Below are 23,995 nucleotides of genomic sequence, written 5' to 3'. Positions count from 1 at the left end.
TTCTTTTAAAGAAAAAATACAAAAAGATAAAAGACGCCAATTGAGTAGTTTTTATGTGATCACCAACGGAAGTCTTAATCCCCACTTTATACACATCCAAGCTCATCAGTGTAAATCACGATTAATTTATTAATTTTTTTTGTAAACATTTTAAATAATTTTTCATAAACTTTAACAATGTATCACTAATTATTTATCATGGTGATAAAAGATAATGTTAGGTAAACACTTGTAGAAATAGAATGTCATAAATCAATACCTTGGTCAGTCACCAGAAATTTAATTACACGTGTATTGTCAGATTAACTCTTCAATCCATTTAAATCCCGGAGGTCATGTTTTGACATATGTGTATTAGTTCGAGATAAATAATGAATTTTGAATGTTTTTGTTAACCTTGGGACCGTAAATTTAGTTCGACTCAACCGAAATTTCGACACATCCAATTTCGACTCATCAGGAGTCGAAATACATATATTTATATAGAACAAAGTTCAGGACCACGAGAAAACTTCGACTCATCCGAAATTTCGAGTCAACCCAGTTCGAGACAACGAGAGTTAACTGTATTATATTGTGGTAATACAAATCAGTATACTCTGGTTTGTTGTTATATATTATATCAATATTTGTATATAACAGTTACATGTATATATAATTTCATCCATTTGTATATCATTCTATTCTACTATTCTAATAATAGTGCAGTGCAAGTGCATGGTGGACACTCTTTTGTAATAATTTGATTTTTCAAATAGATTGGATTTGAGTAGGCATTCATATTTTCCCGCAAAACGTTCTTGAGATATTCCTACGCATTCGTTAACACAATTTTTCTGTACGTGTGCATAGATATTAATGATTTTTTACTTATATATATATATTTCTAAAGACAAAACATTTTCATATTATTTATTTATGTTCTAAAAAAAATATTTTTATGAGTATTCATTGAAGAAATGGATTTATAACAAGCGATAAGGAATGTTATTTTGCACTCGATAATGTCCGTGTATTTATAGATCGGTTACCAGTTAAACACGAAAGTTACGCAAGTAGAAATCTCTTTGGCGACAATACATCGGAATGCCCTCACGGTCATCGCGATGTAAAAATGACATCTGATAAATTTGGTGTAAAGTTTTTGAATACAGAAAGGGTTTACAGCTTTTCACTTTAAAAAACTGCTTCAAACCTATGTTTTTCTATTAATTGTATAACATTTTCATCCCTTTATTTCTTTTGTGAATGTAGTTACATCTGCTCTTTGGCCGGGTTGTTGTCTCTTTGACATAGTCCCCATTTCCATTCTCAATTTTATTTCTTGCATCTTTGATAGAATCTTCAACACCCATTCACAAAAAATGTCAATACCCAGGGCAATTTTGAGCTTGACATATCATATGGACACCTGTCTATTGAGATAAAGACTGTATTTTGACGTATCAATGTCTTGTTTTGCTATAAACTGGTATTGAGTTGCTGTCTCACTTACAATTACCTCCACAACTCCTTTTATGTTAATTACCTTCACAACTCCTTTTATGTTAATTACCTTCACAACTCCTTTTATGTTAATTAAACTATTCAATGGAAAAACCATATTCAAATTTCAATTATTACATAGCAACTACAAACATATGATATGTGGCAGCAAAAACACTCAATGATATAAAAGTCAAAACTCATTAGATTTTCATTCTGGACCAAATAGCTTAAAGATTTGCTTTCTAAAGAATGTAGCCAATATATCAACCAAATAGGGAGATGACAGCTAATAGACTAAATTCATTATGTTCAGTTTTGTGCATAAGATGAATACATGTATCTGAATGTGAAGTGGTAATTTGAATATGTCAGCCATGCTAAATAGCTGTAAATTCTAATATTACTTTCATTTTACAATTCAAAAGTTGCTAATTTTGACTTGACAACAGCTCAAAAATCTTTCAAGTGATTTTATGAATGTTAGGGTTTTATTTAACATGGCTAAAAGAATTGTATAATATTTTGTCCGACATATTAATATGAAAATATGACATAAGCAAGCTGTTTAAAACTTCAAACAAGAATATTTGTGTTCAATGGAAGCTGTGTCCCATCTACACACAGGTGGTTCTGAAGAGCTTGTTTTGCACACATGATTTACATATAACACCCTAATATGTGTGCTGTTGACATCATACAGAGCAAAAACAAAATCACTTTTTTAAAGCATACAAATGAACCATGCATATAAATCTGGAGACAAACTTAAAAAAAAAAAAAAATAATTGAAAGTGAGCTGTCTTTAACAGATTCAAAATTACCATACAAGTTTTACGAAACTAGATCAAAGTATTCTCTAGCTATTGTATGACATGTGATAAAATGGACAAAAAGGTATGGCATAACACATGCTGTATATGATGGGCGTATTAAAACTATGATATAAGTATCAATCAAATCTTGCTCAAAGAAAATTGGTACCCATGAGTATAATTTGAATCCACTATAGGCAATCAAACACTAGGTCCAATGTTCAGGCATCATTGCAGCCATGTATGCCTCAAAATCACCATAAAATAAGAAATATTAGTAGCCAGTAAACAATCATCATCTCTAACAACTTAAAAGGATTTTAAATTGTGTAGTTTCAATAAAGAAGAAATTTAAGAATTTTCTAATTCATCATTCAGAACAAGAACTTTATTAGCTCTAGGGGTAATATTTTCCTCTGCCTAAATGTATTGCACATTTTTTTCGAGAAACCCACGTTGTATATTATACCAGAAAATTTGATTAAATTTGGTTTAGCAGTTTGAGAAGAGAGTGATTAAATCTAATGTTCAGAATGTACATGAATCTATCCAGATCAGAACCAAAAGAAATGCATTATAAAAATACTACTAACGTAATCCAATAAAATTGTAACAAGAAAATGTAAATTATGTAAAACTATAGACTTCCTGATTGTCATTTTTTAAGCTACAATCCTTACTAATGCAAAATTATAGGATATCTAATACATTATAAATCAGTTATTAAACATTATCTATTAAACCAATGTGTAATATTTCTGAAAAATTATACAGCTAAATCAATTGTTTGCTATCCAACTAAAACTAATATTAATTTTCAATTAAATTTGTAAGTGAAACATCTGGTAGAAGGTGATATATTTTGATTATTATCATAAGACTATTTTATATCTGACATAACAATAACTGAAGCTTTATTGAGAATTATAATGTATCTCTTTATTACTGTATTACTGTTGATAATTTTCTTGACAAGACTTTACAGCTGAGGCTCTCGTGGTGTGACTTACATTTCTCTGGTATAGAGCTCTTTTTACAAAAAATTATGCAACTTTAATTGATAGTAATTTAAACTGAATTGTTCACTGCTCATTTCATCATAACATTTGTTTTAGAAAGCAGCCATTGGTATGATGAGTTTTTCATTTTAAATACAAGGGACATATGGTCATGGAACAACCCCCAGATATTTCTGCATCTTACCGACTTAGAACAATAAATATTATATAAAAACATCAGAATTTGACATCTTTAAAGTGCTGAATTTCATTTTCATGTACAATCAATTATGTAAAATTTACTCACTAAAAAGAGGACAGTCAATTAGAAAATGATTAAACTATAAATATTATGGATATTTCAAGAAAGGAGAAAGAAACCTGTAAAAAAATGTTGTCAATATTACTTTCTTGTCAATATTTTAAGACCCAAGGGTTGACTTGGGCATGGAAATATGGTGATTCATTCGTCTTCTTCTGAGGGCGGGGTGCTTTTGTTTGGCTCTGCAGGATATTTAAATTAACAGCAATGTCCAGTCAAAATGGGATGTTAAAAATCCGATGCCTCATGTAGATAGAGTACCACATTCTCTGCATGTGTAGAACCATGAAATATATGCAACTGGACATTAAGCATACAATAATCAATCAATCAACATTTCTTCAAGTGAAATAAAATGGAATAATAGCAAGTCTCCTCAGTATTAAAGCACCGAAGTGTTACTGTTAAAAAATGGCAGCTAATCTGGGTATGCAGAAATATAAAATGCATGCAACTGCAGTTTGCATGCAATATACAGTTTTCATTCTTAGTTCATACTTTTTAAACTGGTAAAATGCTGTTCCCTTAGTGCATGCCAGTTCTTAAGACAAGAATGATGAATAGAAATATAGCCCTATAGCACAAATCATCTCTTTACTTTGACATATTGTGCTAAATGGTATTTTATTATCATTTATACTCATCTGAACACAAAACTTGTAAGAATTTCTATGCCTTTCTATATCCACATTCATACGAAATAGTATTCTTCAATATCTTTTACAAGCTCTTGAGCCCCTAATACAACTTGGACGTGAGGAAAACACAGAAGAAAATTAATAAGATTTGTTAATATCAATAAATGACACAAGCAGAACCAATTTGATTGTCGAGGGTATGCCGAGATTCTATTAATAAATGCCTATTTTACTGTACAGTCCAATTATAGAAGATGAAAATCGGCTTAGCATTTGATGAAATCTTAGGCAACTTCAATTTAATTTCAAATCAAATAAAACATTAAATGGCAGTTTAGCTGAAGAATTAGGCTTGATATTTAATCAGCATCTTCACACTCCAGACTACTTAAAAATGTTTTTCTTTCCGTCAGTTTGAATCTAAACATGAACACAGGAATATTAAAAAAAGAATTTTCTTGCAAAAGTGCATAATGTACATTGTTTTTTAACTTAATTTTTATTGTAAATCCCACTGGTAATTCAAAGTATCTGTAAACAGGAAGTAGGTGTCTGACAGATTGGAAAAGTTTACATAGATTGTATCTCTTTATTGTTGAGCTGCTGGTTGAAAATGAAGTCATTCCTTTCAATAGTATTGGGAGAGATAGATGACAGAAATTTTGGAAGTTCATTCAATATATTGAAAAATTCAAAGTATTGACAAACAGGAAAAAGGTATCTGACAGATCTGAAAAGTGCTCTTACATTACAACTCATCACTGTCAACCTGCTGACCAAATCTGAAGAAATTCTGTTCAGTCATTTCTGAGAAGAGTATGTTTAAAATATTTGCTAGACAAACTGAAGGACAGAAGGACAAGTCTAGAGTAGCAACCCTTAAATACTTTACTACTAATATTTGAACATATAATAGCCTGTATCACTCTACATCAATATTTAGGTTTATTATATGAATGCCATGTAAAAATATTGTATGTTGTAAAAGATTATATTTGTATACGCCCTCCTGGGGACCTAATTTGGAAAAATAAAATATCTTTATCTTTATCTTATAAATAATCTTGCAATTCCTGAAATATTAAAGTGTGAGGAAGTTTTGGTTCACTTCTGCAGATCACATGGATCCTAATTACACTCTATTAATTTAAGTGTATATACATATAGATTCTACCACTGCATCGAGTGTGATACGATATTTATCCACTCGAGACAGTTAAATATTTAAAATTTAACTGTCGAGAGTGGATAAATATCGTATTACACGAGATTTGGTGGTGGAATCTGTTTCTCTAATGATTTTCAAACAATATGCAGGCAAGCTTATTCCTTCTTTTTGAATGATCTGCAAAAAGATGTGTTCTTTCTATGTGACGTCATCAGGCATGGTCGCCTTTTTTCATGCCGTCACAATAGGAAATTCAGAGGAAAGCAAGAAAATTCGACGTCATAATCGGATTTTAACCAATGAAGAACTGAGATCAAACGAACCACACGTTGATTAAATTTTTTTTATACAATGGGTGCAGAAAGTGATAAATTGACGAAGAATTAGAGAAATATATATATGTGACCCATATATGAACAACACAATCTAATAGTATAAACAATCATGGTTGTCGTTGGTTCATGTCTGTCATATTTGTTCTTCATAAATTATTTTGTTATAAATTAAACCATTAGTTTTCTAAATTGAATTGTTTCACATTTTTCATGTCGTGGCCTTTTATAGCTGACTATACAGTATGGGTTTTTCTCATTATTGAAGGCCATACAGATGCCTATAATTTCTTACATCCACTTTATTTGAACTTTGGTGGATAGTTGACTCATTGGCAATCATACCACATTTTCCTATTTTTATACTAAGTACCATCATTTCTAAGTTAAAGCAAGTAACAATTAACAGATTGGAAACTTTTTGTAACAGAAAGACAGGCAACCTAATACCTATAGTACTTCTGTATGTAGATTTGAGAGCCCTGAATAATTTCTTATGTTCTTTTCACAATGCAGGTTTGAATGGTTCATACCAGAATGACTTCACATAAAGAGCCCTCAGCTAACCAGTATTATGGATTTGAATTCTTTATTGAAAATCAGTCCATCTTTAGTGTAATATAACCAGGAAATGTCTCAAAAGTTTCAAAAGATGGAACTCAGCAATGTAAGTAAACATCTGAAAGTCTGATTTAAAAACAGTCATATTGCAGATCTTATTAGAGCAGAATGTGTATTCTAGATAGAGCATAGAAAACATTTCAGTAATCTTGTGAATAGTTGCCACTTCTAACTTTGTTCTCCATTTTGTAAAACTGAGATTGAATTTTCTCCATTAAAGGGTTCAAACATATTTTTAAGCTAATCATTATTAATTGTGATTCTGTTCTGAAACTTAATTTCACTACACAAACTACTGTAAAGCATTCAAAATATCCACAGAGAAGTAGGCCAAGTGTTTTTGTTGCAAAACAATCACTACTTCTCTATGGTCTCTTCGTCTTAATAAATCCAAGTAAGAATCGCCATAGTCTAGCAGCAAAAGGCACAGTGGCTTGTTTAAAAACAAAATAAAGGATCTTACCTTTATGGTTTTGAGACACATCACCAGCTGGCAGTGTGAAGTTAACATCATGTCGCAAGCCTCTGTATATTATATATTTAATTCCATCTTCATCAAAGCTGTAACTTACTTCATATTGGATTGGCTTGTCCTAGGAATAAATAATTTAATGTACATATACTATATAGCAGATTCTATATATAGGTATAAATAATTCAATTCAATGATATTAACTTTTGAGTTATTATGGAAAAACTAGCAGTTTTATGTACTTTTGTTTAAATAATTCATCAGGAATTGGTGTTTCACAACCGTATTACATTTCAAACGTAATGCTTTTTTAGTCAATATTACTAAAACCAAGAATTTTATCCATAAAAGTTGTGTTCAAGATATATAAAATTGCCTCAAAATCTTGAATATTTCAGATTAAAAAAATTGTCTTGCTGGATAAGTACTCACTACTAAGGCAACACCAAATTAAACAAAAATCGGTGAAGATGGGCTACTATTAATTGTTCTACCTTGTTAAAAAACAAAACTGCTAGTAAATTTAACTCGACATCCACACTTCTTAACCATTTCAAATCTAAGACAAAGAAATTAAAGGAGGTGTGATGAGACTATTATTTAGTTTAAATTGTCATTGAATGGTCTAATTTATCTAATGATGCATTTCATGTAATTTTATAGTATTTCATCGTATAGTCCAAATAAGACCATTAACACACTTTATCATGATATAAAAGAGGTAAGCTATAAAGGACAAGGTTCACTTTAGGCCAAATATGGCCTTGAATTTCAACTTTGTCATAAAATTTCGAAATGGCCATAAACTGGTTCTTAAATAGGTCCATTTCAAAAGCCCTTACTACTAGGTTTAACAAATCTCTTCATAAGAGTACATTCTAGGCTTCAAAGTCAGCATATTTTGGATATATTGTCAAAAAACGATAATTTTGTGCAATTTTCCGATCTATACGCTTGAGGAAACCCTTGGCCGCCACCTAGGATCCAAAATGTTCTGTAGAAAAAAAGTTGCCAATGATGATATTGAATCCCTAGACAAAAAAAACTTTCTGGATCAAGGGCGGCGGTCAAAGTAAATTATGTTAAAAATTGTGAAGAATTATTGAAAATTTGACCAAAACTGACATTACAACAGAAATAATGCATACTTGAGGGTTCATTTCTTCTTCACTTTTAATGTGATGTGCCAAAAAGAAGTTATTTTGTAATATTAGTTATATCACAACTACTTCTATGTGAAATTTGTAGTATTTTGGTCGGATTGAAAAAAACATCAAAATCTTAGGGCCAATTTTAACTGTTCTGGAATTTACTCCTTTTAAATTGAATATTCTAAAACTTGGAAAAAAGGCTTGGAATTTCATAATTTTTGGCCACTTAAACAAGAACATTGTTTTTCATTTATAATTTCGGGTCACAAAAAAATTCTAAGAATGGAAACCTAAATTTGGCATGTACCATCATTAAAATATGATAACAATAACATTGTAAATGTATACCTGATCTTGCCAAGCCTTACAATAAAGCTTAAATTCTGTTATTATTTCTGTACCAGTATCTGGAATAATCTCACATTCTCCTTTAGATGGCCCAGAGTTTATAGAGAAAGTTGTCATGGCTGTCCCTAATATACTTCCATCTGAAACACAAGTATACCTAATTATAGACCAAAAGCTTCAGGCCTGATATCTAAACTTTTATAATATTTTTTTGGCAATTTTACTTACAGTATCTACATTAGAATTTTTTCCATCAAACTCTTCAACAAACTCAGCTTGAAATATGAAAATTTATTCAGGTACTGTGGATTCCTTTATCTTTGTGGATACCAATTTTTGTGGATGGAAGGAAAATCGTATTTTTGTGGATATTTGATTTCGTGGTTTTACCAGGTTTGAATAATAGCTGATAGAAAATTTGTACTTCTTCTGAAAATTTAAATTTGTGGTTCTCATATACACATGAAAATTAGTATCTCACGAATAAAAATGAATTCACAGTACTACTGTTTTGTTGAAATACAGTTACAACATACAACATACTAGTCATGGTCTTAAACCACTGTGCACTAACAAATCGACGTAATATAGAAATATTTTGTACAAAAACTATTTATTCTATGATAGCTCAAGAGAGTTAAATTTAAGTGTGTGCAACATACAACATATTAATCAAGCAAGTCCTTATCTTATACTCATATCATAAAGGAACATGCTATTTCTGTGTACTGACTCAAGGTAAGTGCTAGACTAATCAATTTGAAATTTTTGAGTCAAACTACTTCATCAGCAAATCTTTAGATACATATCTGTCCAAGAAGCATCAGTTTATGAAAACCATTACATGCAGACTTGATGAAATAAATAACTTCCACAAGATAAGCATTGGTTTGATGAGAAAATTAATTAAAATATAAATGACAAAAAGAAAAAAATCGGCAATCTATTTTGGCAATAAAAGGCAATCAGAACAGTTGTAACAATAGCAAATCACTTCACTACTGGACTGATTGTTCCTAGCCTCAGGAATGTAAAAATAACATGAAAACCATCCATTCAGCTAATTCATACCACTTTAAGTACAATAGGACATTAATTATGGATGAAGAATCCTAATTCAATTAAATGTTTGAAGGAAATGAATTCCAGCAACTGAATAGAATTAAAAGGCAAATGAAAACACTGTAAAAATACGACACAAAGCAAGTTAACATTCTCTAAATTAATCAATATAGATTGTACTTCTTCTACCTGAACAGAATGATCATCAATACACAATCTACATGAAGCATTTCAATATTTAAAACAATTCACAGCTCATTTCTGTCAGATGTATTTTCAAACAAAATGCATTTGTTCATTTTATTTATTTCAAATAACTTATTCAACTTAAAACTCTCACATAATACCATTAATAGCATTCTATTTAATGACCTCATATAAATAATCAACCACTGTAATACATTAACCTTCCTCATAGATCTTAAATCAAAGCTTGAAATTTAAACCTGTCCAACATTTAGTGTATGAGACACCATCCAGCCATTAGATAAAATGGAATGGTGTACTTAATTGACCAGTGTAGTTTAGCGCTAACAGACAGAGAACTGGTAGTTTACCCTGGACATTTGTATTTCCTCAATAAATAAATCAGTCATTTCCTAAGACGTCCATGGACTCCAAAATTATAACTGAATACAAGAACATTTCAATTCCTGGGGAATATGACTGGTTAATTGCTGTAAAGCTACACTGTTATACAGTCTTGTTCTCCGAACTTATTCCATAATAATCTGAATACCAATTTTTGGTTTGTATAAATATGGTGGTTTTTTAATTCTATGAACAAAATGGAGATGTTGAGTAAATGTCAATGAGACAGTAATTGGATATCTAATTGGGCTAAAATTCACCTTTCATGAATGCCCTACTGAAAAGTGCTATACAAAGAAATTAAACAAGAATATGTGTAACGAGGAAACCATGCACTACAATCACATTTTGATATTCCGTGACTTTGGCTTATTTTGAAAAGTTAACACAAGGCCACATCAAATTAATCCCTATTTCGTCAGACTCCTACTGTTGAAAAATAGAAGCAAGTTAGCAAATTTTTACTTTTTTCCCAAAAATTTGATTTTTCAGAGGCAAAACAATTTTCTTCTAGCAAGTGACATTATTTTTCAAATAATTTTAAAAGAAAAAGTTTTAATGAATCATATTCAAGCAAGCAGATTTGTTTAAAAAAAATTTAAATAAAATCATTGGAAGGACTTGTACTATATAACAATAATGAAATGGTATGATTGCTAATGAGACAACTATACATGGATGTTAGCAATTATAGGCAAGACTGTTTAGGAATTAGGTTGTCTACTTTTCCTTTCATTATAGCCTGAAATTCTGTGATTTATACTGACCTTTGTCTAAAACGGTCCTTTAAGGGAATACTAACCTTTCGTTTTAGCCTGAACTTTGATAATGTATTCTAAGCCCTGTCTGAAGAAGTCTGGTTTAATGACAAGGGATTGTTTATGTGTGCCTGTAGTAGTCTGTTCATCAAACAGGTAGGCACGTCGACTGGACTTTTCTAGGATATGAACCTTTCTTGCAGGTAATTGGCTCTGCTGATTGTACACTCTATCTATATTTCCATGATCCACTCCTATAAAAAACAATCTAACTTAATATATTATAGACATAACGATTATACATAAACATATTGCAGGTCAGTGCTTTTATAAATGACACAAATTTTCTAACATCTGTCAAATTCTTGTGTTATGCTACATTTTTTGTTTCAAGCAATGAATTTCTGTAAGGGCTACAAAATACATTGTACATTAAAAAACACCTCTAAATCAATTTGAAGACATTTATAGAATAAACTTCCAGTAAACATAAAATATATAAATCCCTTTCCTCAAATATGAAATGTCTTATAATGTCAAAGAATGTAGTAAAATGTGTTCTTGTGTTTAGTGGGGATGCACCTCATGTAATAACAAATGTCTAGTGTTTGTGCACAAGAGAACATTCGTCTAGTGTTTGTGCACAAGTCAATGTTAAAACTTCATTTAACAGTGTTTGTGATCTAAAATTATTTAATCAGTTCACCCACCTTGTTCCCATGAAACAAAGCAATTTTTCAGTAATTTCTAAAACATTTTGTCTCAGGTAATTTAAACCCATATAGTTTTTTTGCCGCATTAGTATATCATATTTGATTCCATTCAATCATTCGAAAATTCTCATAATGCAAGTTAAGTTTACCTGGTTCCACATAAGATGGTCTGTCTTTATGTCTAGAGTTCGTTGGAGTTCCTTCTTCCAATCCTACTATTCCTGTACCTAAAATATACATCATTCAAGATTTCTGATGACAGTTCCAGAAATAATGCATTACAGTGTTGAAAAAATTATAATTACATCCACTATAGAAGCATGGATGACAGGACAGACATCGGTATAACTATGTATCAGGTTACAAATTACTGCCACATAAAAATACTCTTGCTTGAAGAAGATCTAAATGCAGAGCAAGTTTTTTTTTTTAAATGCTACATCACAAGGTAAAATAAAAATTTATCCAAGTACATTTTTTGGAATCCCCAAATGCTGCATGCTTAAAGGATGAACAGCAATTATTATTTAAAAATTTTTTGTATAACCATTACTATGTTTAGTCTTAGTACTATGAATAAGACAGCAGTTATACCTAATATTTGCATTGTAATGAGCATTGTTGAGATTTGGAAGTACCTTCCCTGGGTCCTATGTATGTTTTTATGGAACTTGTTAGCATTGTAGAGTGTTCCAAGACCTTACGGCCATAAAAAAGAATGGTTGGTTTGCCCTAACCCGACAGACCCATAAAAAAGCACCTGAGTCAAAATCTTTTTTTATTCAAAATTCACGATTTTTTTTTTTTTTTTGCGGATTTTTTTCGTATCCGTATCCGTCTCGAATTTGTTGCATAGAATAACCTGATCCGGTCTGACCGCGCTTTATCACAGGACAATTTGTGTTATGTATAAAAGCCTCTAATTGATACAGATGAAAAACAACATGTAACCGTCTCGTTTGGATTAAAATCAAAACCCGTAATTTCCAACAAAATCTATCGTTTTGAAAACACAAAAACATGGAAAGAGGTGTTTGATGAAGTGTGTGATGACGATTTCATGCTGCGGAAAACTGATGAAATTTGTGTGACTGTCTCTGATTGATCGGGACACTCATTTGAGCCCGATTTTGAGGAACCAATCCAAGTGTTCAGGAATTTGATTCGGCATTAATAAGTTGCTGCATTTGTTGTAAATAGATACAGTTTAAAACCAGTTATGGCATGATTAGGGTTATGTTCTTCTCATATATTTTATGATGGTATGATAATTTTTGATACTAAACACCTTACGGGAGGGATTGTACTTGATTTTCATATGATGAAGACATCCTCTTTTGATCAGTTTAATTGAGGCCTGGAGCTGGCATGTCAGTACCTGCTAGTAGTCCTTTGTTTGTTAATTTATGTATCATTGCCGTTTTGTTTAGTTTCTTTTGTTACCTATTCAGACATCGGACTCTGACTTTTTTTAAATTGAGTTTTACCCTACCTTATTTTTGCGCCTGTTCCAAGTCAGGAGCCTCTGGCCTTTATTAGTAGGTTAGTCTTGTATGTTTTTTTAATTTTAGTTCATTTATATGTTTTAGAGTTAAGTGTGACATCCATTTTCACTGAACTAATACACAATTTTATTTTGGGGCCAGCTGAGGACCACCTTTGGGTGCGGGATTTTGTCGCTGCCTTGAAGACCCATTGGTGGCCTTCAGCTGTTGTCTGCTCTTTGGTCGGGTTGTTGTCTCTTTGACATATTCCCCATTTCCATTCTCAATTTTACGCATATATGTGTCTGACAATTTGTACAAAACTCCATAGTAGTCTTAAGCTTTCATTGTAAAAGTTGTTTACAAGGTAAAATAATTTTGACCCTTATCCTTATTTTTCTCTTAAAGTATAAAAAAAAAAAAAAAAAATCCCTATCTACCTACCCACACCTGAGACTGGTGGGTAGGGTTTGGTCAAACAGAAATATTTTTAAGTCTGGCCTAATGTCATTAAATATACCTAATAAATGAAAGGCATTGTAAGGAGCGTTAGGAGTGTTAGCACTGTAGTGTGTTCGACCTCTTCTACTATAACTGGATCTACTTCCTGAAAACACGAAATAAAATATTAGTAAACATTTACAAAATCCTTTTGCCACATTCTATTGTTTCTGTTTATCATTCTATATTGACTACTCATAAGAAGCCAACAAATATCCAGATATTGACGTGCTTCTGCATTGACCTTCAATACTAGAATACTTTTTTCTTATGAATTAAATCCTCAGTCACAATTATATTATTCCAATAACACACATTTATTTTAATAAAAAAATTGTCCATTTGAATGATTTTTTTATAATTTTTTTATACAGTAGTTCAAAAGTAATATCTCTATAAACCAAACTCAAAAGTACTTTTGCATTAATGATGTGAATATTTCAGCAAATTTCCAGTAATGTGAGTCTCACTTGCCTCCAAAAGTGATTTTTGATGCAAAGTATCAATTCATTGCTTTTGAGTGGGTGACATGTTTAGTTTGTTGATATCATTTCTCTTAATAAACAGAATACACATGCCAAGAAGGAATAATCATATTTGCAAATGATTGCAGACCGTTTTATGCTATCCAAGCAAGTAAAATATTAAAACATCACAACATTTACTTTTGATGTGTTTCTTTAATATAAGATCAATTTTGTGTGAAAAACAACATTAAAGTTATTTCCTGGACACATGGTAGGTCCCTGATATGTCTTTACAGGTATGCTCCAATTGTGCAGCATAAATATTCAGGTTGAAGTAAATTTTTTCAAATTGTCCCTTGATTTAGTTTCATACACTTACTTGGTATGCCAAATGGTATCTCAAATCTTGGGCTTTTCCTAATGGTAGGATACATTGGTGTGGTAGGAAGATCAAAAGGGGACTGTCTTTTTCTTCTTACTGTGTCTGTAAATCAATTAAAAGATTAAAATATCACTCTTTTTGTATTTATGACTTTAGATGTGTGATCATATTTTGATTTATTGAATGCTCCATGAGCTATACAGACAGACTGATCTTTTTAGCTGATAAATAAATATTATAGTTTCGAGACTCAACTATTCTTGACTTTATGAACCTTTTCGTTTCTACATCATTATTTGATATAAGCATTGTATCATGAGTGTCAAAGGCAACTCCACAATAAAATTTCAACGTCTCACTGTAAATTCAGAAATTATTGCATTTTTTTAAGACTGAACAAAAATATGAGATAAATTTTTGTGATTTTAGGAAAAGCTTTATACAGCTATATGTATCAGATATCAGGTTCTTATTATTGTGATACTCATCCAGTTGCATTATTCATATTAATAAAAATTTCACAATAATTTCTGAATTTACAGTATGTCTTTTTTAGCTATATGTATATTGTGTATGTAATCAGATGATCTTACTATTCACATCAAACAAGGATTTATTAATCACTGAATTATTTCCTAACAGTTGACTGTCGCGGGCTCTAGTCTCTGGTATGTACATATCTTTGTAAGTGTCATTCTCTGATACTGTTTCATTTTCTAAAACCATCAAATTAAAGCTGGACCCATCAGCTCTCTTTATCAAACAAACAACAGGGTCTTGACGGGGATAGTATCTCTGATAAACAAAATGTGTGGTCCATTTGTATTGTGTATCATTCTCTGGACATCCTTGACACACAGCTTGGAGTAAAAGGCGTTCATTCACATTTATTCTATGCTTCTCACACTGTGGACAATAAATACTCAGCCTGTGAAATAAACAAAGAAGGATTTGCCATTGATTGTAATATATAAGAAATTTATTCAAATATCTTTTTCATACATATAGATATGACATTTTATGAGTGAAACAGCTAAATGACCATCAAATGCAAAATTTCATAAATAATAAAAAAATGTTCATAGAGATGTCTCAGCTCTACACTCCAAACACAACACCAACTCTCTTCCCTACAATATGTATTTTTTTTTACTCTGATATGACCTAAAAGTCATCTTTCAATCATTCAATAACCAATCTCTAATTCTGCAATCTTTTCAGTGGTGTATGTCTCCAACTTGGACATAAAATAGTTGTGACGGTCATATAAAAATTGCCTCATTCTAAATATACACATTTTTCCTTATTATCTACCCCAAACAACAATGACAACTTTGCAGCAGGTAGACGTTCCATCACTAAGAGTATCAAGTCATCACTCCTGTGTTGGTATCATATATCATTGATACGGTCATTTTCTATATATTTACTGATTAAAACATGTTGAATAATTTGAAACACTATGGTTTTCTACCCCATGCATTTATTGATTTAGCAAATTTAGCAGATTTTCGGTTTTCAATGCTCTTCAATATAGTGTTTGGTTTGGGCTTCAAACTGTTTTAATTCATGTACCACTGTCTTATGAAGATGGAACCTGGGTATGGTGTACCAACTTAATAAGTGTGGTATCCTTGATGAATTTTCATACAGAATTCACATTGATATAGGTCATACAGAATATGCATGAAATATTTCTAAATTCTCACTTGACATTAAGCAAACAAAACACTGAAATTAGTTTGAATTGAACACAAGAGAGCCAACTGACAAACCCTAATAGTACCTTTGGATGCTAGCTTTTTTTTAGAATAACATAAAATGTTTTCATAAAAGTAAGAAATCCAGAAATAAACCATATTCAGCCATACTTACATCATAGATCTAGGCTTGTCATTGATCTTTATAACTTGGAAAGTACTCTGTGGATTTTTGTCATCTCTCCATACTGTCAAATTAATGACAACTTCAATGAGTGTAGAAACAAAATATTCTGCTGGAAATACAACTACAGACTGGTTAAATGTCACTACATCAGTGATGTTATCTTTAAAACAGGATTCTGAAGCATCATCAAAGTTTCTGGAGCAAGTCCATTTGTACCTAGAAAGAAGTAAACATCATTCTAATCTATCTTCCTGTTTTTTGAACGATTGGTAAGACAAATTTTTGTATAAATTTCTAAGTGTAAATTGGATAATCACGGTGAAGGTTTTGTATACCCTATATAACTATTCAAGATGTGCTCAAGAAACAGATTATCATTCTTCTAAGATATTCAGTGACTATAGATCTCCTTTACAAACCAACCACCACATGGAAATAATCAGTATAATATCTAATTCACTAATGATTTTTCCTTGAAAGCATTCCCTAGGAATACTCCTCATTTAGTCTGTAAAATTACAAGATTACAATTACTTTTAAGTGGTTAGTTCTTACGGTAAAATTGAAAATGGAAATGGGGTACGTGTCAAGGAGACAACAACTCGACCAAAGAGCAGAAAACAGCCGATGGCCACCATTGGGTCTTCAACACAGCGAGAAAATCCCACACCCGGAGGCGGGCTTCAGCTGGTACTTAAACAAAAATGTGTACTAGTTCAATGAAAATGGATGTCACACTAAACTCAAAAACATATAAATGAACTAAAATTAAAAAACATACAAGACTAACAAAGGCCAGAGGCTCCTGACTTGGGACAGGCGCAAAAATGCCGCGGGTTTAAACAAGTTTTTGTGAGATCTCAACCCTCCCCCTATACCTCTAGCCAATGTAGAATAAACAAACACACAGCAATACACACAGTAAAACTCACATTTAGAGCTATTTTCCTAATGCATGTAGTTTGAAGGTTTGGTTGGCTTGCTTGCTTTGTTTGTATAGATGTTTGCTCAATATAAAAATAAGGAGATGTGGTATGATTGCCAATGAGACAACTATCCACCAAAGTTCAAATAAAGTGGATGTAAGCAATTATAGGCAACCGTACAGCCTTCAACAATGAGAAAAACCCATACTGTATAGTTGCTTATAAAAAGCCCTGACATAAAAATTATGAAACAATTCTATTAGGAAAACTAATGGCCTAATTTATAACAAAACAATTTATGAAAAACAAATATGATAGACGTGAACCAACGACAACAACTGAACTTCAGGCTCCTGACTTGGGACAGACACATGTCAGAATAGGTAACAAAAGAAACTAAGCAAAATGACAATGATACATAAATTAACACAGGACTACTAGCAGTCACTGACATGCCAGCTCCAGACCTCAATGAAACTGATTGAAAGATTATGTCTTCATCATATGAAAATCAAGCACAATCCCTCCCGTTAGGGGTTTAGTATCATACCATCATAAAATATATGAGAAGAACATAACCTGTATCATGCCAATAACTGGTTTTAGAATAAATGTGTTTACTTCCGATGCAAAGACCCTATGAGTGAATCAATATTAATACCAAAATATGCCATCTTTAATGACCTAACAACAGTATTGTCTTGATCATCATTGTTTTTATCTTGTACAATACATCAGTTTTACAAGGTTTTTTGTTGGATAAAATCAGAACTCTCGCCTCTTTATAGTTTTCTTAAATGCAAATGATTCATAAAATAAATGAAAATTGCTTTTACAGCTTACCTTAACTGACCATTGTCAGTACAATCTACATCACCAGACAGGGAACCATCCAACAGAACAGTATCATGACGAGTTATCTCCCTTACAATACCACCTTTGATAACAGCTGACAAAGGACTCTGAAGGACTTCTACAGCCATAGTTTTCTTTCTGTATACAATAGTATCTTTTATTTGTACCTAAATCAGAAGAACATATCATATAGTTATTTTAAGGGCAAAAGGCTTCTAATGAATCAAAGGCTTAATTCTACACTACATTTCTTTTTTGTCTCATGTAAGAGCTATTCCATTAAAATGTATGTGGGAGGGCAGGAAGGGAAGTTTAATTATTGAATGTTGGTCATTGGTCTTTTTTCAGTATGAATCTATTACCAAAATTATCTAAATAAACTGCTTCGCTGAGCGCAGCTGGATACGCCCGCAGAGGTCTAACCCTGAACAGTTGGGGCAAAAATGGACACAATATTCAAGCTTGATACAGGTCTGAATTTGGATTGTAATTAAATATTTGACATACATCTATTATAGGTTTCTGAATAAATGTAGTCAAAGAACTTGAAGTTGGTTATATGAATTGAATTTATATTCAATTAAAGATTTCTTGCTGTTGTGCAATACACTGTGCTGTTGCGCAATACTTAGTAAATCTGTTGTCAGACTATAAACAAATAAAATTTATAAAATTCAAAAGGGAGCTTACACCAATAGATATAAACAGTTTACCAAAGTTTCATACGAATTGCTGAAAGCTTTTTTGAGTTTTTGTCTGAAAATTGGAAAATCCCCCCTTTTTTAATGAATAAACCCCATAATTCGGAAAATGTAAAATCTAAAATTTATAAAATTCTTAAGGAAGCTTACATCAATAGATATCAACAATTCATCAAAGTTTCATGAGAACTGCTGAAAGCATTTTTGAGTTATTGTCCGAAAACTGGAAAATCACCCTTTTTTTTATGAATAAAACCCAATAACTCGGAAACGTAAAATTTAAAATTTATAAAAATCTAAAGGGAGCTCATGTCAATAGATATAAACAATTAACCAAAATTTCTTGCAAGTTGGTGAAAGCATTCTTGAGTTATTGTCCGAAAACTGGAAAATCCCTTTTAGATATAAACAATTCACCAAAGTTTTAAGCAAATTGGTAAAAGTGTTTTTGAGTTAATGTCCGACATGTTGACGACAGACGGACGGACAGACGGACAGACGGACGTACAACGGTATACCATAATACGTCCCGTAAACGGGCGTATAAAAATGGTTCTTGGTTGTAGGGATATTTTGAAAGTCCCTTCCTACCCTCCCACATACATTTTAATGGAATACACATTTAGCAGTTAAAAGTTATTAGCAGAAAGTTATTATTGAAGACGAAAATTCCAAGAATAATTTTCAAACTTGGTTTAACAAGTTGAATGCATTAAGTTGAATGCATTAAGTTGTATGCAGTCTTTCGAAATCAATGGACTTAATGAAGCATTTCTATAAATTTTCCTCCTACATTTCTAGACACCTGCTAATTGGTTGCAACATTTACAATTTGTGAGTTGCAAGGTAATGCACATATATTCAGTAAACTGGACATTCACAATAACTGATAAACTGAAACTTTTCTTTCACATCACTTAATAACCCTCATTATACAATGACTTAAATTTTGACATGAAATTCACCATACCTTAACTTCCAACTGATATTTTCCACCTTCTAATATGCAAGGCGGTATCATCAATATCTTCTGGTGGAATGTATTTCTAGCCACATGTTCAAGTTGTACGAGTTGGTTATCAGAGCTGTTATACAACCTCCAACTATACTCAGCATGGATTGTTGTGTTCTCACACACAGGTATAGCCATTTCTACTTCAAAACGTAACTGCTGGGACTTATTTATCTACAATTTAAAGACAAATAAACTCAGTCACTAAAAGGATTGTTTAAACTCAAGCTGTCCTCGACTAATTATGACCTATTTACTCCCAATGACAGATAATTTTGAACTTACAATGTCAGTATTCCTGGTCTTTGAATAAATTATCAATACATGTAATTGAACCAAATTGTGTAGATGTAGCTTATCAGGAACATTCATAATTAAGGATGGTGTGTCAAATTAGGACTTAGGCATAAAAAGGGTAATGGGTCACCTTCTAGTTCAATTTTTATAATCATTTACAGAAATGTACATAACATACAAAAGATAAAAAGTCTTTATCCTGATTTAACCCTGAAAACATTAGTTTGGTGATTATATCATCACACACACTGACTCAAAGTTTTAGGTGCAGTACATTAGCCAACAGCATTGTACTAGATTGATTTATCACTGGTGTCTTAACCCTACCATCTTGTAATCTCCCTGCAGGAACCTGGTTTTTCTTTGATGTCTTTTTTTGTTTTGCTTATATACTTCATACATATAATCTGCATCCAAAAACAACATTTACTAACAAATAAAATACTACAGGAAAAATCATCAAATTTTAAATCAAACACAAAAAGGCTCAACATTGAAAGAAATTATAAGATAAATTCTTTCATTGCCTTTTGTTTGTCCCTTCTATAGGTAAATATTTAGATGGATGCCTAATTACTGTCAAAAATCTATATTACAAACACTAGATGTTCAATATATTGTCTTTTATTGTGGGGTCAATGTCTCATTTATGTTTCAGATCTCTTTTTATTGAACCTAGTTGACACATACTGTTGTTAGTGTTATATTTTGACCATGTACAGATATTTCTGGTGGGAAACATTTCCTATCCAGGACAAACAACTGTTTACTTTCACTGGCATGGCTGATAGAATTGGATGCTAATACTGTCACATTGTACACTCCTTCTCTGAAAATCAAAAAGTAAATGTTGCAGTGGTATTTCTTAAATTATTACACTTTCAGAAATAAGTTTTTTTAACCAAGGAGTACATGATAACTTTCCAGAAATTTCATATGCAACTAAAGATTAGATAAACATTTCAATGAAACAAAATATTTCCAATTTGAAAAGCCAAATTCTAAATTATATAGTAAAAGTAGCTTTATCCTCACTGGTAAAGCAATTATACAGTATATGAATTTTGCCATCAAAATGTTGCATTTTCTCCCAAAGGACAAATATTAAATTATAACCTATGAAATGTGGTTATTTGATAACAATGAGTTAGCTGCTCTATAAATTAGATCATGCAATGAAGAAGGAAATATAATTATGATGTATTAAGAAAATAATGGCCAGTAGCAAAGTAACATTAGTGGGAACATGTCTATAATAATTTGTCCTTTTCAAAACCACGACACATTTTGGTTATAAACCTTTTATAGTGTGATTTTTTTCAGATGCAAGTGTCCTGTCTGATTAACTTCTATTAATAAGCTTTGTCACATGACGTCCTCAAATCTTATAAACTAATATTGTATATGGAGAATGTTTGTTTGTGCCATCTTATTTTCCTGAATTTGAATTCAGTTTTATTGTACTACCATTTTAATTTTGAATTGTTTTATTGTGTTACCATTTTAATTTTGAGTTCAAGCATTTTCAAATGTAAAAGGATTTTTGATGTAATCTATTTATATGACAGCATTGAATATTTCCAGGTTTATAGTAAGGAGAATATATTTTTCAGACTTAAAAGTTCTGCAGTTTGTAAAAGTGATAACAAAATACCTTCTGACCCTTCTTAACTATGGTAAATTCATTTTTTTTCTTATTCTAATTCATCTTAATAAAACAAGACTATTTGGTTATTGTAGCCAATCACTAGAAATCAAATGGTCAGGATTGTTACTTACTTGATAAAAACATGTTTTACATAAAGGCTACTATCATTCACATGAATTACTGGTGTACCATCTCCAAAATTCCATCTCAGTGAAATATCAGATCCACCATAGGTAGTTATCTTGAATTTAAGAGTTCTGTTGATTAATGGGTCTCCATCCATCAGAATTTTCAACTTTTTTATTTGGATTGGTAAGATAATAGCCGATGACGTAGCATTACTGACATTATTAAAAGCAGAAACTGTCACTGTGTACCTACATTGAATGAACAGAATAAAAACTATTGCAGCCACATCAAAAAATTTTAACATCCTAAAACTGTGAAATATAAATAAAATGTTAACATTGTTTATAAATAGCACCATATAAAAGATAATTAGCATCATCATTGCTATCAAATGTTTAAATTTTAGCACATAAATGAACTTGCATTCTAAGACTTTCGCCCAAGGTTAACAATTAAAGTATTATTCTATGTTCCGTAAACCAAAAAATTACCTCTCTGTATAATCTGTGTGTTGTATAAAAGGATCAGTAGTGACTTTAGATGATTTCAAACTTCCATGCTGCCAACCATTGAATCTCCACTTATAGTATTTCACCAAACCATTGTATTTTGGAAAGGCATGTGCAGACAGAGTTACAACTTCTGGCCCATCTTTTAAACTGGAGGATATATTTAAAGTTACCCCTAAAAAGGATAAATATGTTTTATGTAATAAATTTTCTTTTCCGATTTTTTAACAAACAAGCATAATGAAAGATATATCTTATTGGTAACAAACTGTATTTAGATAACTACAATCTTACATCTGAGAGATTTGTCATCAAATGACAATTTTTATAACAGATTTTTATATTGTTATTGTTGTAAATTTTATAAAAAGCAATCATTTTGGTTATCAGACAAATTTCATAAAATTTTCATTAGATCAAAACAATTTTTGTTACCTTGTATTTTTTGTTGCACATAGACTTTAGCACTGGCAGTATTCTTTATTCCTCTATCATTAGCTATGACAGCCAAATTATACCTTCCAGCATTCTGATACAAATGACTGATTTCAGAACCTGCAATTCAATATTTATACTTTAAAAAATAATAAGTTTGTATCAAAATATACCAGGAGAAAATTATATATTGTGTCAGCAATAATGATAACCTAAAGATACAATGTATAAATGATTAAATGATATCTAGTCATTAATACTGTACCTTAAATTACATTTTTCCCATCAATTCTAAATCTTTATAATTATTTTCAATCTATGTAACAAAATCCATACTTTACTACCTACTTCCTATTTTCTTATCATCCCCTGTATGTGATTTCAATAATGTAATACAAATTAAATGGCAGTATCTTAACATGTAAACAACACGTACATTTTTAAAGTCGAAGGACCATGACTGAGAATGTAGGGCAATAAAGTCTTCATTGATATCAGAATCTTAAACTTCATACTTTATTTGAGCGTCACTGACGAGTCTTTCGAAGACAAATGCATGCCTGGCATAAAAAATCTAATGCCTGGTATCTATGACGAGTTTATGATCCAAAGCTCAAACAACTGCATATCAAATATTATTGATCTTTTTATAAGTGGTACCACTTAAACTCACCTAATTATCAACTTTAACATGCAAACTATGCAAAAGTTTCAAAGCCAAACAACTATGACTGACTGGGTGTGGCAAAATAATCGCCATTACAATGTTATGTACTAATACTTATACAACTGCATATTAAATAACACTGATTTATTGAAAGCAGTTCCCTTAAACTGACAAAATCAAAAACTTTAACATGTGAACTATGTAATGCAAAAGTTTCAAATCAATGGCCAAATGGTAACCATAAAAACTTTGTCACAAGAGAGACAGAGATTAAACCTGAATAACATAATTTGTTTATCCCTAGACAGGGCAGACTATTTCATTTAGCATCATTCAAACCAGACTTTAGCAAACAATAAATTAGGCCATTAGTTTTCTCAATTGAATTGTTTCATATTTTTTATGTCTGGGCCTGTTATAGCCGCGACTATACGGTATGGGTTTTCTCATTGTTGAAGGCCGTACAGTTGCTTATAATTGCTTACATCCACTTCATTTAAACTTTGGTAGATATTTGTTTCATTGGCAATCATACCACATCTTATTTTTATAATAAAATTGGGAATGGAAATGGGGAATATGTCAAAGAGACAACGACCCGGTCAAAGAGACAACGACCCG

At 31.4% G+C, this 23,995-nt stretch overlaps 1 protein-coding gene across 3 annotated transcripts in view; it reads right to left on the bottom strand.

The window, feature by feature from the left end:
- LOC127730170 (polycystic kidney disease protein 1-like 1) overlaps positions 1-23,995 on the bottom strand; it is a 278,069-nt gene that overhangs the window by 102,295 nt on the left and 151,779 nt on the right. For all 3 annotated transcript variants that reach the window (XM_052238430.1, XM_052238431.1, XM_052238432.1), the window contains 14 exons: positions 22,708-22,827; positions 22,255-22,447; positions 21,766-22,011; positions 20,677-20,815; positions 19,648-19,863; positions 17,965-18,143; positions 16,184-16,411; positions 14,902-15,236; positions 14,306-14,410; positions 13,479-13,565; positions 11,624-11,701; positions 10,806-11,015; positions 8,351-8,490; positions 6,843-6,972 (listed from right to left, as the gene is read on the bottom strand). In XM_052238430.1, coding sequence (XP_052094390.1) covers positions 6,843-6,972; positions 8,351-8,490; positions 10,806-11,015; positions 11,624-11,701; positions 13,479-13,565; positions 14,306-14,410; positions 14,902-15,236; positions 16,184-16,411; positions 17,965-18,143; positions 19,648-19,863; positions 20,677-20,815; positions 21,766-22,011; positions 22,255-22,447; positions 22,708-22,827 — 2,406 coding nt within the window. The remainder of the gene's footprint in view (positions 1-6,842; positions 6,973-8,350; positions 8,491-10,805; positions 11,016-11,623; positions 11,702-13,478; positions 13,566-14,305; positions 14,411-14,901; positions 15,237-16,183; positions 16,412-17,964; positions 18,144-19,647; positions 19,864-20,676; positions 20,816-21,765; positions 22,012-22,254; positions 22,448-22,707; positions 22,828-23,995) is intronic.

Source organism: Mytilus californianus, unplaced genomic scaffold, assembly GCF_021869535.1.
Source record: "Mytilus californianus isolate M0D057914Y unplaced genomic scaffold, xbMytCali1.0.p SCAF_2, whole genome shotgun sequence".
In the NCBI taxonomy this organism is placed as follows: Eukaryota; Metazoa; Mollusca; class Bivalvia; order Mytilida; family Mytilidae; genus Mytilus; species Mytilus californianus.
The sequence above is the reverse complement of the archived record's forward strand: the minus strand, read 5'-3'. Positions and strand labels throughout refer to the sequence as shown.